The sequence below is a fragment of the Oryx dammah genome, unplaced genomic scaffold (assembly GCF_014754425.2).
Source record: "Oryx dammah isolate SB20612 unplaced genomic scaffold, SCBI_Odam_1.1 HiC_scaffold_6, whole genome shotgun sequence".
Taxonomy (NCBI): Eukaryota; Metazoa; Chordata; class Mammalia; order Artiodactyla; family Bovidae; genus Oryx; species Oryx dammah.
The window spans coordinates 11,387,955-11,400,720 of record NW_024070190.1 but is presented as its reverse complement, the minus strand read 5'-3'; the positions used below and the strand labels follow the sequence as shown (position 1 = coordinate 11,400,720).

The following is a 12,766-nucleotide window of genomic DNA, read 5'->3' as shown; positions in this document are numbered from 1 at the left end:
CCAGGGCTGATCTCCTTCAGAATGGACTGGTTGGATCTCCTTGCAGTCCAAGGGACTCTCAAGAGTCTTCTCCAACACCACAGTTCAAACGCATCAATTCTTCGGCACTCAGCCTTCTTCACAGTCCAACTCTCACATCCATACATGACCACAGGAAAAATCATAGCCTTGACTAGACGGACCTTAGTCGGCAAAGTAATGTCTCTGCTTTTGAATATGCTATCTAGGTTGGTCATAACTTTTCTTCCAAGGAGTAAGCATCTTTTAATTTCATGGCTGCAGTCACCATCTGCAGTGATTTTGAAGCCCAAAAAATAAAGTCTGACACTGTTTCCACTGTTTCCCCATCTATTTGCCATGAAGTGATGGGACTGGATGCCATGATCTTCGTTTTCTGAATGTTGAGCTTTAAGCCAACTTTTTCACTCTCCTCTTTCACTTTCATCAAGAAGCTCTTTAGTTCCTCTTCACTTTCTGCCATAAGGGTGGTGTCATCTGCATATCTGAAGTTATTGATATTTCTCCCAGCAATCTTGATTCCAGCTTGTGTTTCTTCCAGCCCAGCGTTTCTCATGATGTATTCTGCATAGAAGTTAAATAAGCAGGGTGACAATATACAGCCTTGACGTACTCCTTTTCCTATTTGAAACCAGTCTGTTGTTCCATGGCTTAAACAACAGAGATTTATCTCTCACAGTTCTGAAGCCTGGACCTTATTGAGTCTTTACATGGCCTTTCCTCAGTGCATGTGGGAGGAGAGAGTAAGATCTTTTCTTTTAAGGACACTAATCCCATCATGGGGGCTCCACCCTCAAAACCTAATCACATTCCAAAGTTTCCATCTCCTAATACCTCCATACCAGATGTTAAGGCCTCCATATATGGATTTTTGGAAGACACAAACATTCAGTGCATAACAACCCATATATGATAGACCCAAATCAAACAATGAAGAGGACTTTGGGGGACTTCCTTGGTGGTCCAGCAGTTAAGAATCCACCTGCCAATGCAGGAGACATGGGTTCAATCCCTGGTCCGGGAAGATCCCACATGCTGTGGGGCAACTAAACCCATGTGCCACAACTACTAAACCCACCGTGTTGCATCCACTGAAGCCTGAGCAGCGAGAGTCCATGCTCCAAACAAGAGAAGCCACCGCAGTGAGAAGCCTGCTCGCCACAACCAGAGAGTAGCCCCCACTTCCACAGCTAGAGAAAAACCTGTGCAGCAATGAAGACCCAGCAGAGCCAAAAACAGATAAATAAATAAATTATTTTTAATTTACAGGTTTCTTTTGTTTAAGAAAGTAATAGCATGAGTAATCTAAAAGGATAGTTATCGTTATTAATTAGGATGATTAAATATTTTAAACAGTGATATTATTAATAAAGTTACCATGAAAACAATAGGTAAATTATTTTGTAATTTACACTTTCAAAGAAATACAAACAGCTGTTATTATTTTAAAAGAATTGATGTAAGTTTAACAAATTAGAAAAATTTGCACAAAAAATTAGCCTGTTTAAATCAGTTCAGCACTTCTTACAACCCAGAGATCAAACTGAAAACATCCTTGCATCATTGCATTATTATCTCCCAAACATTCACTAAAGAAGAACATTTAAAATGTCCTGTTTTGGTGTGATCAGGTTTTAAAAGTAGCAAAAGAGGATTTGGGGAAAGCTCAAGCTATATTTCCAAGTATAATAGTGCAAACTCATATGAGGAGATGACCCTCTATAACAAAGAGATGAAGAATCTTTCTGAGACACACAGCTAACAGATGACAGAGCCAAGATTTGGCTATATGCCCCAGAGTCCTCTTGCTTAATGCACTGTGGTAGTTGCTCAGTCGTGTCTGACTCTTTGTGACCCCATGGACTGTAGCCCACCAGGCTTTTCTGACCATGGAATTCTCCAGGCAAGAATCCTGGAGTGGGTAGACATTTCCTTCTCCAGGGGATCTTTCCAACCCAGGGATTGAACCTAGGTCTCCTAGGTCTCGTAGGTCTCCTTGGCAGATTCTTTACCATCTTAGCCACCAGGGAAACCAGCTTAATGCATTATGAGGCCCTGTAACTCCATCTAGAAGGAGGCAGGGGTGGAGCCAGAAAGCTACCCCGTGTACCTTTAAGCTACTCCTTCAGGCTGCAGGCAAAGACATGATGCTAGGCCAGGAAGCAGGTGGTTTGGCCCTGTTGGAAATACTGACATTTTTAAGCTGTCTAAACTCAGAGACTCTATAGCTAAGTAATTCTAACCTTTAAGAAGTAGGAAGGCATAAAATACAATATTTGATTCAAGTTCAAAATCTATTCAGTCATATAAAAATATTTATCTTCTGTCTGGATATTTCCTTTCTTTCCAAGAGTATAGTATGGTCACAGAGACTGAACAACCCATTCTCATTCCGCAGATGGCAGGGTCTTCCTCTGACCATGGAGTTCTCCAGGATACTGGAGTGGATTGCCCTTCTGTTCTCCAGGGAATCTTCCCGACCCAGGGATCAAATCTGGGTCTCCTGCATTGCAGACAGATTCTTCACCATCTGAGGCACCAGGGAAGCCCTTCTCTAGGACCAGAAGAACAGAGTTTTCCGTGTCCCCTGCTGGCTCCCTAGACAGTCCTTGTGGAAAAGAGGAAGAGCGTGTCTCAAAAAACTGCAGCCAGATACAATATGCTGTGAGCCTGTAACCTGTTGCCAATAAGTAATTTGTCCCTTGAGCAATGGTCTCCACCTTTGCCACCTGATCCCTGGCTCCTTTTCTAGTAGAACAGCCAGGGCCAGTTTCCACAGTGCTGCCACCTGGGCAAGGAGAGCTGACTTGTGGCCCCACCTCTCGGGAAGGAACTGGGGTCAAGAAAGGTATTAATACAAGTGTGTGCTTGTTGACCAGCTCTCACGTGGGAGCCCGGGCTCTTCCGTCAGGACTTTGCTACACCCTGCTGGGCCGGGGTCACAGGCCAGTCTGATGAGCCTGGAACAATGTCTAGTGAGCTGTGAGTTCATTCCCCTTTCAACTGGGTGTCTGCCTAAGGCCACTGGAATCTTTAAAAAAATCACTTGTTCTGGGCTTCTTGCCAAGCTCCAGGATCTATTTGCCAAGTAGGAAGTAGGTCGAGAGCAGGGCTGGGCTACAGGGAGACCAGGGCTGGTGGGGGCAGAGCCGTGCTGGCTCCAGTTTCCCAGGTGGAAGGAGGGGGACACTCACCAGTGCGGCTTCTTGTGGACAAGTGCGCTGCCCGTGGATCTACAGGGATCTGTCTTGGTTAGCATCCGCTTTTAGTGGAGCAATTGCTTTGCTTTCTATTCAGCCAGTGAGCCGTTTTTGAGCCCCTATTTTGTGCCTGGCTAGAAAGACAAAGTCTCCACCATGAAGGAGCGCATAGGCTCCCAGGAATGGGCCTCTCCTTGAAGAGAAAAGGGGTGCAGCCTCCGAGGGCCCTCTTCTTGCAGTGAGTGTGGTAGGGAGAGAGGCACCCCTTTTCTGGACACAGGTGATGAGTCTGTGTGATGCTGACATCTCCAGCTCCTCCTGAGTGAAGTTATCAGACACAGGCTGAGCTGCTAAGGATGAGGGCAAAGATCTGTGCTGCCCAGGACAGCAGCCACTGGTCACACATGGTAGCTGAAAACTAAGTAAAATTTCAAGTGCTCAGAGCCACCCATACCGGTGGCCACTGGATGAGACAGCAGATGCAGAATGCTCTGCTATTCCTGCGATTTCTATTGGCTAGTCTTCCTGCATAGATAATTGTAACAGAATTGTCCATAGTGGTAAGCATGGAGGGAAGGGCTTATACCAGCTGAAGTGTTGGGGTGGGGCAGGGAGTGCAGTTGGGAAACCATTGGAGGCAGGGAGAGTTTCTCCAGGAGCTACCTCTCAGCTGAGCCACACCCAAGGCTCCCAGCCATCTCTCAGAGCAGGACACAGCCCAGACCTCACCTTGAACATTGGTGACCCTAGTCACCTTCCATCTTGCCATGTCTTCTCATCCACTCCGTGGCTATGTTTGTACCATCCAATGGATCTCAAAGTGCATCAGACATCCCTGGATAGTTTGTTAAAAGAAGGATTCCTGGGATTCACCCCCAGGTTCTGAGCAGAAAGCCTGGGGTGAGGCCAGAGAATTTGGATTTCTAGCAAATTCCTAGGTGATGCTGATGTTGAGGGTCCAGGAACCACACTTGGAACACCATGGATATGGTCCAAAGAACAACATTAATTAACCCGTTCTTTCCATAAATATCCGCATTGTTTAATGCTGCCGTGTGCCTGGTGCTCTTTCTGGATGTGAGCAACCAGAGAACTTACATTCTTGGGAGGAGAGACACACAGCAAACAAAGCTGTGTTGGGTGGTAATGAACATTATGAAGAAGCATAAAGCAGGGCAAGGGGAGAGGCCTCTCAGACAGATCATATTTGAGCAGAGACCTAAAGACAGTGCAGAGTGGGTATGACCCAGCTTTTCTGGCCCCATTTTTTCCCCTGCCCTCAGCTTTTTAATTTGAAACATGAGAGTACCATTAAAAATCAAGGGCATCAGGAGATTTCCCTGGTGGTCCAGTGGTTAAGACTCCACACTTCCTCTGTAGGGCATATGGTTTCAGTCCTTGGTTGGGGAACTGAGATCCCACAGGCTGCAGAGCATGATCAAAATATAGATAAATAAAATTTAAAAACAAAGGGCATCCGTCTATTCAATAATGAAATTTTGAAGACAGATTCGATTGTGTGGGCATACGTTTCATTGAAAAGAAGCCTGAGGCTAAAGGCCATAGATTTGAAACCAGCCTGCAGCTCTGCCTTTGGGTCCCAGTAACTGAGCAGAGTTAGGAGTCTCGATCGCCAAGGAGGCCACCACCATCCCTTCTATATGGTGACTTGGGACCCTCCACGTGGTTCAAGCTCATTTCCAGGTCTCTTTCCCACCCATCCCACTTAGGCCAAAACGCAACTGTGAACCAATGAGGTGGGCAGAGTGTGGCCTGGCACCTGGGGTGTCCACACATTGGCGTCTGAGTGTCCTACTGAGGGGGGTAGAGCTGCTGTGGGAGGGGTGGGGGCCAGACCCGGTCAAGTCTATACTTGCTTCTTGTCTTGGGTCCTGTCAGCCCCAACCAATTAGCTGAATGCTCCTTACTTCTATCCAGCTTTGGAGTGCAGACAGAAGAGAGCAGGTCAACCAACACTTTATCAGCCTTGCTGGAAAAACAAGCCCATGCTGCAATGACCGGACTCCCTCCATAGAGGACAGCTCTTGGTTATACCCTGTTATAAACACAGCTTTCAGAGTGAAGGGCAGACCAAATGCCTTTAACACCTAATTTTCCTTTTCAACCTGTAATATCTTTTAGGCCCAGCTGTCTCAGGCCTTAAATGGAGTTTCCGATAAGGCAAAAGAAGCAAAGGAGTTTCTGGTTCAGCTGAAGAACATTCTGCAGCAGATCCAGGTGAGCCCAGACCCCACCCCTCTGCAGAAGGGATGTGAGGCACGGATGAGGAAAGGGAAGGCCCCTGGCAGCTCTTCTCAGTGTTGCAACTGCTCCGCTGCACAGCCTCAGGTGTTGCAGACACTACACACCCCACCCACTGGTAGCCATCTGGTAAGAAGGGGATTTTGCCTGAACTCAGAAAGAATCGTAGAAAGAGGACCAGGCAGAAATAATGCGTGGCCATACAGTGCTACCCACTGTGTGTATACAGTGCTTTATACCAAATGCACTATAATATAAAAGCACCAGTTACTAAATAAACGTATTTACTGAGCACCCATGCTGTGTCACGCACAAGTCCGACACTGATCAATAAGGTGCAGTCTGTGGCCCCGGGAGCTCTGTCTCTCAGGGAGAGAGTGTATAAATGCACGCAGGGAGGAGCTTTCACACAGATCACGAACTTCCTGGTGTCTGGGTGGAAAAGGGGGACTGAGGGCACTGAACTCTAAACCAGCCAATAGAAACCACCCTGCCTAATGAGCTAAAGCACAAAATTCAGCCACCAGGCACGTCCTTCCCTGTTTCTGATGTTTCAGGACACCAGCTATTTGGTGGGGTTGCTATAACAAAGCACCATAGACTGAGTGGCTTCAACCCCAGTAACTATTTCTCACAGTTATGAAGGCTAGAAGTTCAGGATCGAGGCGTGGGCAGGGGTGGTTCCTCCTGAGGGCTCTCTCCTGGGCTGGCAGACAGCCACCGCCTCCCTGCGTCCTCAGGGGCTCTCCCTCTGTGCCTGTCTGTCCTGACCGCCTCTTCCAAGGACACAGCCACGCTGGATCAGAGCCCAGCCTAAGGACCTCGTTTAAGTTACTTCTTTCAAGGCCGTTTCTCCAAACACAGTCTTGTTCTGAGGTCATGGGGGTTCGGACTTCATCATAGGAACTTGGGGCGGGGGTGGGAGGAAACACATTAGCCCGCGACATGAGGTCTGGATCCAGGCTGGTCTGAGAGGTGTTGAAGGATTCTTTTTCACAACTGAGAAAGACGGATCCTACAGCCAGACCACTGGGTTTTGTTTGTTTTACTGCTTTCTGATTATGAAAAGTAAAAATATGTTCTAGAAACTGTGAAAAGTAGAAAATAGCAGACAAAAGCAACAGAAGTTCACCAATATCTCACCCCTTTAAGTGGCCACCCCACTATTTTGACACGCTCTTCCATTAGTTTACACACACACACACACAGTATGCAATTATGCTGCGCACACTTGTAGCTGCTTTTTTTTTCTTGCTAAGTCTCTCATTGAGTGTTTCCCATGACACTGAAAACCCTCACAAACCCTCACGGCTCAGGTGACGCTGAATATTCGTTCCATCGTCTGATGTGCTGAGACTCACACGCACAGTCTCCAGTCTGGAAGCAGGACCGCTCTCTCTGGGGCCCACTTGCTGACACGGCTGTGTCTCTAGCACCGGCCACGTCTCTGTGCGTCTCCTCCCTAAAGCTCTCTGCGTCCCACAGGAGAATGGCCTGGACTACGAGGCCTGCCTGGTGGCTCAGTGTGACGCACTGGTCGATGCTCTGACCCGGCAGAAAGCCAAGCTGCTCACCAAGGTCACCAAAGAGAGGGAGCACAAGCTGAAGGTGGGTGCCCGGGCAGCCAGCGCGCCCAGTCCCATCCCCCTCCCTGCCCAGGGTGGGGGAACACGCGGTGTAGACAGGGGGTCAGTGTTAGTTGAGGGTATGAATGAATGAACGAGTGAGGGGAGGAAGCACTGAGCAGGGACCTACGTACCCTCGTGCCACTTTGCCTGCAGTAATCGCCATGCCTACTCTCCCTCCAAAGCGGGGACCAGACACCTGAATCCTGCTGCTTTCAGTCAGAAGCCCCTCTCTCCATCTGCCAGGCCCCTGCTTTCTGTGGAAGACACACACCCTGCTCCCACCTTGCAGAGCGGAGACGGCCTTGTTGGGTGATGAGGGCTGTGCTCAGGGCCCCGGCTCGGCCCCTCCGTCAGGTTTTCTGGCATCTGGTGCTTGTGTGGTCAGCACGGTGGTCAGTGATCACCGTGGAAAGGCAAGACTTCCCCTCACTCGCACCAGGCCCCTAGTCCAGGCAGCAGCCCCGTGAACACCCTGCCTTTATGAAAACTACTCACTTCATGGTCTGGGCTCGATCTCTTTCATAGACATTTCCCAACTGAACCAGAAATATTACTGAAGGGCGAGAAGGAATGAGTCCTGGGGATGGTCCATGGATTACATGCAAAGCAGTTGAGCCCCTCAAGTGACTACCCAGCAAGCGAGAGTTGGGGGCATGGACTGGTCACTTGGGAGGGTTCAGATTGTGTGCGTTCTCTGGTTTTTATCCAGAGTTCAGGAAGTGTGCTCTGTTGGGTGTGGCAGGCCTGCTTGTGGGGCAGTGTGTCCAATTACTCCCCTGTAACGAGAGCACGTGGGGCTCAGGAACAGAGCAGCGGGCAGGAGAGGGTACAAAGGAGTCGAGAACAGTGCTGCCTCCTGCTGCAGCTGGGCTGTTCTTTGTCCATGGGACGGTTACCAGGGGTCCTTTTCATGGCAGATGGTTTGGGACCAGATCAATCACTGCACACTGAAGCTGCGCCAGTCCACTGGGCTGATGGAGTACTGCCTGGAGGTGATCAAGGAGAACGACCCTGCCGGCTTCCTGCAGGTGAGCGGGCTGGTGGTCCTTCTTCCAACTCCATGGCCGCATCCCAAACCAGCCAAGGTTCTAGGAAAGTCCCTCCCCGTGGCTTGGAGTTGAGCAGATTCTCCTGTGCTCAGTGATTCCAGAACACCTGAAATCTCATCTCGGCTGTTCTCACAATCTCTGACCGGGCTCTGGGTCATCATTAAATGAGGAGGGCAAACATCACAGTCTCTAGGCTTGCAATGCCATGCTCTCATGGCTCGACTTCCTGGAGCACCAGTACAACATTTTCCCCACAGATGAAAGAAGACAGTCTGCCAGTCAAGCTGGAAAGATTGCACTGGAATAAGTGAGTTAGCAGAATCCACATGACCCCCAGTGGGCAGAGTCCCGCAGGTCTGGACAGGATACGGCAGCCCAGAAAGCCTGGGCTGCCTTGCTGGGCAACCCGCAGCAGCCAAGCTAATCCGGGTCATGAGCATCTCTTGGGAACACATCTGTGACTCAGACGAAAGCCTAGTCCTCCTTCTGTGGGGAAAATGATGAATCTCCTTGATCGGTCCCCAGGAAGGGCTCACGGGCATCATAGCTCTACAGGGACACGTGCAAATGTTCTGAATGAGCAAGACTTTCTCCAGCAGAGAACAGAGCTGTGGGTTTGATACAGTGAGAGTTTGGAGCAGAAGCTGCAGAACAACGTGGGGGAAAGACAGTGGGAGGGAGGGAGCGGCCCAGTCCTGGGGCGAAGGAGATGCTTTCAAATGCTAGGACAAACCACTAGTGAGTTTCACTTTGCAAAGTGCGGGATCTAGCAAAAGAAGAATATGCAGAGTGTTTCTGTATATTTTAAAAGTATCGTTTGCTTCCGAAGGAACTTAGATACAAAACAGAAAGAGACTCACAGACTTAGAAAATGAATCAGTGGTTGCTGAGGGGAATGGATAGCTAGGGAACTTGGCAGGTTCGTGGATACACTGCTACATACAAAATGGATAACCAACAGGGAACTCTGCTCAGTGTTATGTGGCAGCCTGGATGGGAGTCGGGGGGGGGTTGTGGGAGAATGGATACATGTGTATGTATGGACAAGTCCCTTGGCTGTTCACTTGAAACTATCACAACATTGTTAATAGGCCATACCCCAGTACAAAATAAGAAGTTCAAAAAAATAAATTAAAAGTATCATTTGCTTTACAAAAGCATTTAGCATAAAACAGCCAAGTGCTTCTTTACAGGGAACATGACTGACCTATGAAGATGATTTAAACAACATAATGCATTTTTATTTACCCCCATACCAGCATGGGTCCTGACATCTCCGCCAGGGCTTGAGAGGGCATGCTTAACACAGCCACACCTAAGCCCATGGAGATGAAGCCCCTACCCTTTCCTCACCACCTGCTGTGTTATTTTTCCTTTGCATGTGGAAACCCTAAACTCTGTGCTTCCTTTAAGATCTCTGACGCCCTGATCAAGCGTGTCCAGGTGTCTCAAGAGCAGTGGGTCAAAGGCGCCCTGGAGCCCAAAGTGTCCGCAGAGTTTGAGCTGACCTTGGACAGCGAGCCGCTGCTGCAGGCCATCCACCAGCTGGACTTCATTCAGATGAAATGTAGGGGTGAGCCGTGGTTGGCCCAGTTCAGTTGTTGCTTCTTCTGGAAGAGGCATCCACTCTGCAGGGCAGCTCATGCATCAGAAGACTTGTGACCCTGGTGTGACCCAGATTGGGAGGGAGGGCCTTCTGCGACACAGACCTGGGTCAGGTCCCAGTTCAGTGACCTCTGCGGGTAGCCCCCAGCCTGAGCCACAGTTTTCGCATGTATGAAAGAGGATTGTTTGTTCGTTCAGAGACACCTATTGAGTGTTTATCACCTGCCAGGCACCATCCTCGGTGTTCCAGACACAGCCGTGAACAAGTCCCCAGACTCCCTCACAAGGCTGAGCTGGCATTCTAGAGAAGGAAATAGGCAATGATACAACAGATAGTGTAATATAAGCTGAGAGTGGCAGGTGTGACCTACAAGGTGCTTTTTGAGAAGTGAAAGTGTTAGCGCTCAGTCCTGTCTGACTCTTTCTGACCCCATGGACTGTAGCCCGCCAGGCTCCTCTGTCCATGGAATTCTCCAGGCAAGAGTACTGGAGTGAGTAACCATTCCCTTCTCCAGGAGATCTTTCCAGTTAGGGATCAAACCTGGAGTCTCCTGCATTACAAGCTGATTCTTTACCATCTGAGCCACCAGGGAAGCCATTTTTTGAGAAGAAGGCATTAGTATGGGGCTAGTGTTTCGAGGTGAGAAGGAAAGAGATGCAATATAAAGAAGAAGGTTCCAGGTGGCAGAGGGCAGGTATAAGTTTGCTGTGTTCCAAGCAGAGCGAGGTCGGAGGTGACAGCAGCATGGAGAAGGTGTTGGGTGGTAGAAGTGAGTTCAGAGAGCCGGGGGGACACAGGCTATGGGTTAAGAAAAGTTTGCATAACTTTCCCCAGGTTATAATATTAGCATGTGAGGTCACCCTGCCTCTCCAGAGACATTGAGGGTACATTCAGGAGAGGGAATAAAACTCTTTGGGGGTTTATTTTTTTAACCAATATATCAAAGAGCTAAGCACCACACCTACAGAAGCTGTGAACTCAGGAAAATGCTCACTTGCAAAGTATGTGGCCATTTTTAAACCAAAGACACCCAGTCTCTGTGCTCACTCTCACACTCAGTTTGCACCTGAGGTAAGGTTTGGAAATGCCATCTGCCCCAGGTGTGAATGAGGTGTGCTTCTCGGAGCAGAATACACCTGGCAGAAGTGGGAGCTCTGGAAAGTGGGGGTGCTGAAAGAGGCCACTTGGAGCCGCTCCTGACAGGGTGGGGTGGTGGAATTCACAGAGGAAGTGGGAAAGCGAGAAGCGAAAACAGGGATGCAGAGAGGACTCCTTCCACACTGATAACCCAGGGTCCTGGGGCCAGCATGGAGCCAGCCCTGAGACGACATCCATAATAGACAGTGTTACACCCCACTAAACTGTTCACCAAAATGTGGAAGCTGGTGCCATAACATCTGGACCCAAATGGAAATCTGTAGTTTTTACAAAAACTCATGTTGCAGTGTTCCCTTTGAAAAATGTCAGCACGGACTATGCATGCGTGCATGCTAAATCGCTTCAGTTGTGTCCCCCTCTTTGCAACTCTATGGACCATAGCGCACCAGGCTCCTCTGTCCATGGGATTCTCCAGGCAAGAATACTGCAGTGGGTTTCCTCCTCCAGGGGAACTTCCCAACCCAGGGATAGAACCCAAGTCTCTTACGTCTCCTGCACTGGCAGGCACGTTCTTCATCACTAACGTCACCTGGGAAGCCCCAGCAGGGACTATATTTCTAAAATCTCTCGAGCCTGAACACAACTAGAGAATAAAAAGATACTCCGGAGCTCACCTTGATAGAACTGATGATACACTTGACTTGAATCCCTAATTCCATGGGTAGAGTGTCCCATACTGTGAAATTGCCTCACCTTCCGGAATCTACTTCCCTAGGCCTTTAAACGCTCCCAGACAAAGGTTTCAATGTATCTTTGTGTTTTGCCTGTCCCCCGCCCCCAACCACAACTTCACAGGCCCCAGGTGTGAGCTGCAGGTGACTCCATGCAGAGGGTCTGGAGAGGCCTTGCCATGCTGGGAGGCACAGGCGGTCAGGCTCTGCTGCAAGTCCTAGGGAGCCGCTCGTGGGGCAGAATCAAAACCAGTGATGCTCAGTGGGCCGGTGGGGAGAAGACATCTTGTCCTCAGGGCTCCAGACTCAGAGGGGTGGCGGCAACTGCCACGTCTCTGCGTCTCTCCCGGCCTCAAATCCCAGGACCTCCTCCCACGCTAGGAGGTCCACGGAGTGTGCATACAAGCGGCAGGGAGTGGCGCAGCTGGTCGCCGTCCCTCTGGGGTGGGCCGGGCCCGCAGCTCGTCCCTGCCCCCTGCAGGGTGTGCACACTGAAGCCCACCTGTCCCGTCACAGTGCCGCCCGTGCCCCTGTTGCAGCTGGAGAAGTGCTGCACCCGGAACAACAGCGTCACGCTGGCCTGGAGGACGCCGCCCTTCACCCACAGCCCCGTGGACGGCTACATCCTCGAGCTCGACGACGGCGACGGGGGGCAGTTCCGGGTGAGGCCTGCTGCCTGCTGCGGGGGGTGGGGGGCGAGGCGCGCACTGTCCCAGCCTCTGGGTCAGTCCGTGTGGCTGCCCCTAACTCGGATACCACTAACGGGGGCGTCAGCCCCAAGGACGTGGGACTGGTGGGCCTGGGCTCATGGGACACACAGGGGGTTTCTCTACCGAGAGCTAGGTCTGGGCAGGCAGAGACAGTTCAGGATGGCTTCTCTGTGAAGACTGACGCAGGTCAGAGGCCAAGGCAGAGCTCAGAAGAGGGGTCCCCCACACAGCCCTCCTTCCCAGTTCACCCAGCAGTATCTAGTCAATGCCCTCCCACACACCCCCCCAAGCAGCCTCCTACTCCCTCAGTGTTCCCACGTAACTGCCCTGCCCCGTTCACTAATTAGCTCATCTGGCAAGGTGATCTGCACGGGACGACACATCAAAAACAGTTGTAGGGTTTGGGTGACGATCTGCGTTCAGGTCCCCAGTGGGGAAATACATGGGGAGAGTAAAGACCCTTA

General features: G+C 50.2%; 1 protein-coding gene across 12 annotated transcripts in view; it reads left to right on the top strand.

Moving 5' to 3' along the window:
- Positions 1 to 12,766, top strand: part of TRIM67 (tripartite motif containing 67) — a 60,850-nt gene that overhangs the window by 34,967 nt on the left and 13,117 nt on the right. For 4 of the 12 annotated variants that reach the window (XM_040242763.1, XM_040242761.1, XM_040242758.1 and 1 more), the window contains exons 4-9: positions 5,361 to 5,456; positions 6,966 to 7,088; positions 8,026 to 8,136; positions 9,571 to 9,730; positions 9,876 to 9,881; positions 12,109 to 12,254. In XM_040242763.1, the coding sequence (XP_040098697.1) occupies positions 5,361 to 5,456; positions 6,966 to 7,088; positions 8,026 to 8,136; positions 9,571 to 9,730; positions 9,876 to 9,881; positions 12,109 to 12,254 (642 nt within the window). The remainder of the gene's footprint in view (positions 1 to 5,360; positions 5,457 to 6,965; positions 7,089 to 8,025; positions 8,137 to 9,570; positions 9,731 to 9,875; positions 9,882 to 12,108; positions 12,255 to 12,766) is intronic. The other 8 variants (XM_040242759.1, XM_040242756.1, XM_040242766.1 and 5 more) reach the window with 6 other exon arrangements.